Source organism: Trichoplusia ni, unplaced genomic scaffold (assembly GCF_003590095.1).
Source record: "Trichoplusia ni isolate ovarian cell line Hi5 unplaced genomic scaffold, tn1 tig00003345, whole genome shotgun sequence".
Lineage (NCBI taxonomy): Eukaryota > Metazoa > Arthropoda > Insecta > Lepidoptera > Noctuidae > Trichoplusia > Trichoplusia ni.
Window position 1 is genome coordinate 9,182 of NW_020800378.1, and position 3,116 is coordinate 12,297.

Sequence of the window (3,116 nt, forward strand, 5' to 3'; positions counted from 1 at the left end):
ACGTTATTAAGAAATCGTTTTCGATTCACCTGATTGGGATGTCGAGTATTATCGATAAAGCGATATACGTACGTGAGAACATTTACCAACTTAGACAATGAAGAGAAACGATTTAATAACATCTCGATGATGGATCCGTCAGGTAAGGTTTTATCAAGTTGATCGGTTAATAAGACTACACACTTGCGTTCTTCGGATTTAACGAGTACTTCATCCTCGTGAGAGGCAGTATCAGGGATAGAAGGCCAGGAACAGTGATCCCTACGTAGCCAATCAGGGCCCGCCCACCATAAGGAGTTGTTTACGATCTCACTGGGTAATTGACCACGAGAGCAAACGTCCGCAGGGTTATCTCCTGAAGGTACATGGCGCCAGCACGCAGTTGCAGTAAGATCTTGGATTTGACTGACTCTGTTGGCGACGAATGTTACCCAGCGGGAAGAATGGGCTCGCAACCATGAAAGAACTACCGTCGAGTCTGACCACAGATAGACATCGTTAATCGTAATGCGATCAAGGTAAGTGTCACGAACAAATTTATAAAGTTCTGATAGAAGAACTGCGGCGCAGAGCTCCAGACGAGGCAATGAAATTCGTTTAAGAGGTGTTACACGAGCCTTAGAACAGACCAGATACGTTGTGACCTTGCCGCTGCCGTTAGTAACCCGAAAATATATTACCGCACCATACGCTACCTCGGAACTGTCACAAAACCCGTGAAGCTCGAACGATTTGACATCAGAACAAATTAACCTGCGAGGAATTCGAACTTGAGATAACTGTGATAATTGAACCTTGTAAGTATTCCACATACCAATGACCTCATCAGGCGGTGTTTGATCCCATCCGATACCAAGGATCCAAAGTTTCTGGATATAGGTTTTGATTTGAATTGTAATGGGAGACAAAAATCCTAGAGGGTCGAACACTCTAGCTAGTTCGCTGAGAATCGATCGTTTGGTACAAGGCCGGTCGAGAGGTTGGATTTCGAAAAGAAATGCATCTGTGTGAGGATCCCATTTTAGGCCGAGAATTTTTAAAATTTGAGTTTCATAGTTATCGAGAGAGACAGAACCAGTGAGACGATCTTGAATAGGGAGGTCAAGCAGAAGTTGCGCATTGTTAGACACCCACTTCCTAAGATGGAAGCCACCTAATTTGAACAAGGCGATTAGTTGGTCCTTTGCCTGTTGGGCGTGTTCTAGCGTGTCGGAACCACTGGCCACGTCGTCGATATATACGTCAGACAGAATGATTCCCTTTGCTATGGGATACTGATTGCCCTCGTCCTCGGCAAGCTGTCGCAGAGTACGACACGCAAGAAAGGGTGAAGATGAAACGCCATATGTTACAGTATTCAAACGGTATTCTTGAAGACATTCTGTAGGAGTGGTTCTCCAAAAAATGCGCTGGTAGTCACGATCGGCTTGGGAAATAAGAATTTGACGGTACATTTGTCGAACATCAGCCATAAAAACAATATTATGTACCCTAAATCGCAATAGAATTTCTAGAATGTTCGGTTGTAACTTGGGACCGATTAGTTGAGTGTCGTTTAAAGACCGAGAGTGGGCATCCTTGGCCGACGCGTCAAAGACAACGCGGAGACGGGTGGTAGCAGAGTCAGGACGCAAAACGCAATGATGTGGAATATAATATTTCCCCTGACTGAGTTCATTCCCGGGAACCAAAGACATATGACCGGCGTCCAAGTAATCTGTCATAAAATTCGCGTATTCCTTTTGTAAGTCAGGGTCACGAGACAGCCTACGTTCCATTGCATGAAATCGTCTAAGTGCAACGTCACGAGAACCTTCAAACTTCGGTTCGCTATCATCTTTGAATGGTAAGCGTACTGTGTATCGTCCAAACGTATCGCGGCAATGGTCGGATAAGAACTTTTGTTCGCACAACACCTCCTCTGGAGTCAGAAGAGACGCCTTGGGTACGCAGTCTAACTCCCAGAAACGTTGAACTAACGAATTCAAGTCGATGTCGTTTTTTCCCGATGCGTGCACTAAGGTGTTTGAAGCTAGACGAGTTTTGCCCAAAAGAAGCCAACCGAAAACAGAGTTAAGAGCTATCGGTTGATTTGCATTGCCTTTGATATGTTGATTTAGAAGCGAGTCAGCAAACACCTCCGCGCCGAGCAATATGTCGATAGGTCCCGGGAGATCAAAACCAGGATCTGCTAAGGGTTTCGATTCAATGTGGGTCCACCCAGATGTATTAAGTTTTGCTATCGGTTGATCGCCACATATTGTTGATATGACGTGCAAGTTCAATTTAAATAAGATTTTATCCTTTGTGCCTATCAAACACGTGATGTCACCAAGAATCGGCGCTGAAGCATCTCCGATACCGCTGACGTTGTCGTTAGTTGGACTAAGTGGTAAGCTTAGACGTTTCACTGCCTTTTCCGTGATAAAATTGCTTTGACTTCCAGTATCAAAAAGAGCTCGGAACGATTGCATTGAGCCAAAGGCATCACGGACCTGAATCATTGCTGTGGCCAGTAGAACAGTGGTGTGTGTTAACGACCTTGACACTAATGTCGATGAAGACTGATTTGACTCACTAGACTTATCGCGATGGAGTAAGGTGTGGTGGTTTCTCTTGCATATGCGACACGAAAATATAGATTTACAATCTTTTAACTGATGAGATGGATTCAAACAGTTAAAGCACCAGTGTTTCTCAGTAGCGATCTGCAAACGTTCATCAAACGATTTTTTAAGAAACTCGGGACATGCGGCAATGGAATGGAAATCTGAACAAAACGTGCATTTTTTTGTGTATGGGACATTCGTTGGTACCCCTTCATTCAGTTGTTGTGTAGTAGCGGGCTTAGCGGCAACGAGTGTGTGTGACGCAGAACTGCGCGGTTGGGGCTGCGGGTGAGCAGATTTAGACCTCGGTTGAGGTTTGTCCGATTCAACGAAATGTGTGTCTCGCAATAAAGCCTCACACTTGGATTGCAGGAAATTTCGCAATTGGTTATAAGTAGGAAGTTCTACATCGGAATGTTTTTCCTCAAAATCCCGACGAAGCCTCTGGTCGACCTTCGATAAGATATGATACACTAAAATGAAATCCCAATGGTTAACCGGCAAATT

At 44.6% G+C, this 3,116-nt stretch overlaps 1 protein-coding gene across 1 annotated transcript; it reads right to left on the reverse strand.

Annotated features, from left to right (window-relative positions):
• Positions 1-814: 814 nt before the first annotated feature.
• On the reverse strand, positions 815-2,504 carry LOC113507854 (the record flags this gene model as incomplete). Its single annotated transcript, XM_026890778.1, has 1 exon — positions 815-2,504. A coding segment is annotated over exon 1 (1,690 nt), but the record flags the coding sequence as incomplete, so codon positions are not given.
• Between the last annotated feature and the right edge of the window lie 612 nt (positions 2,505-3,116).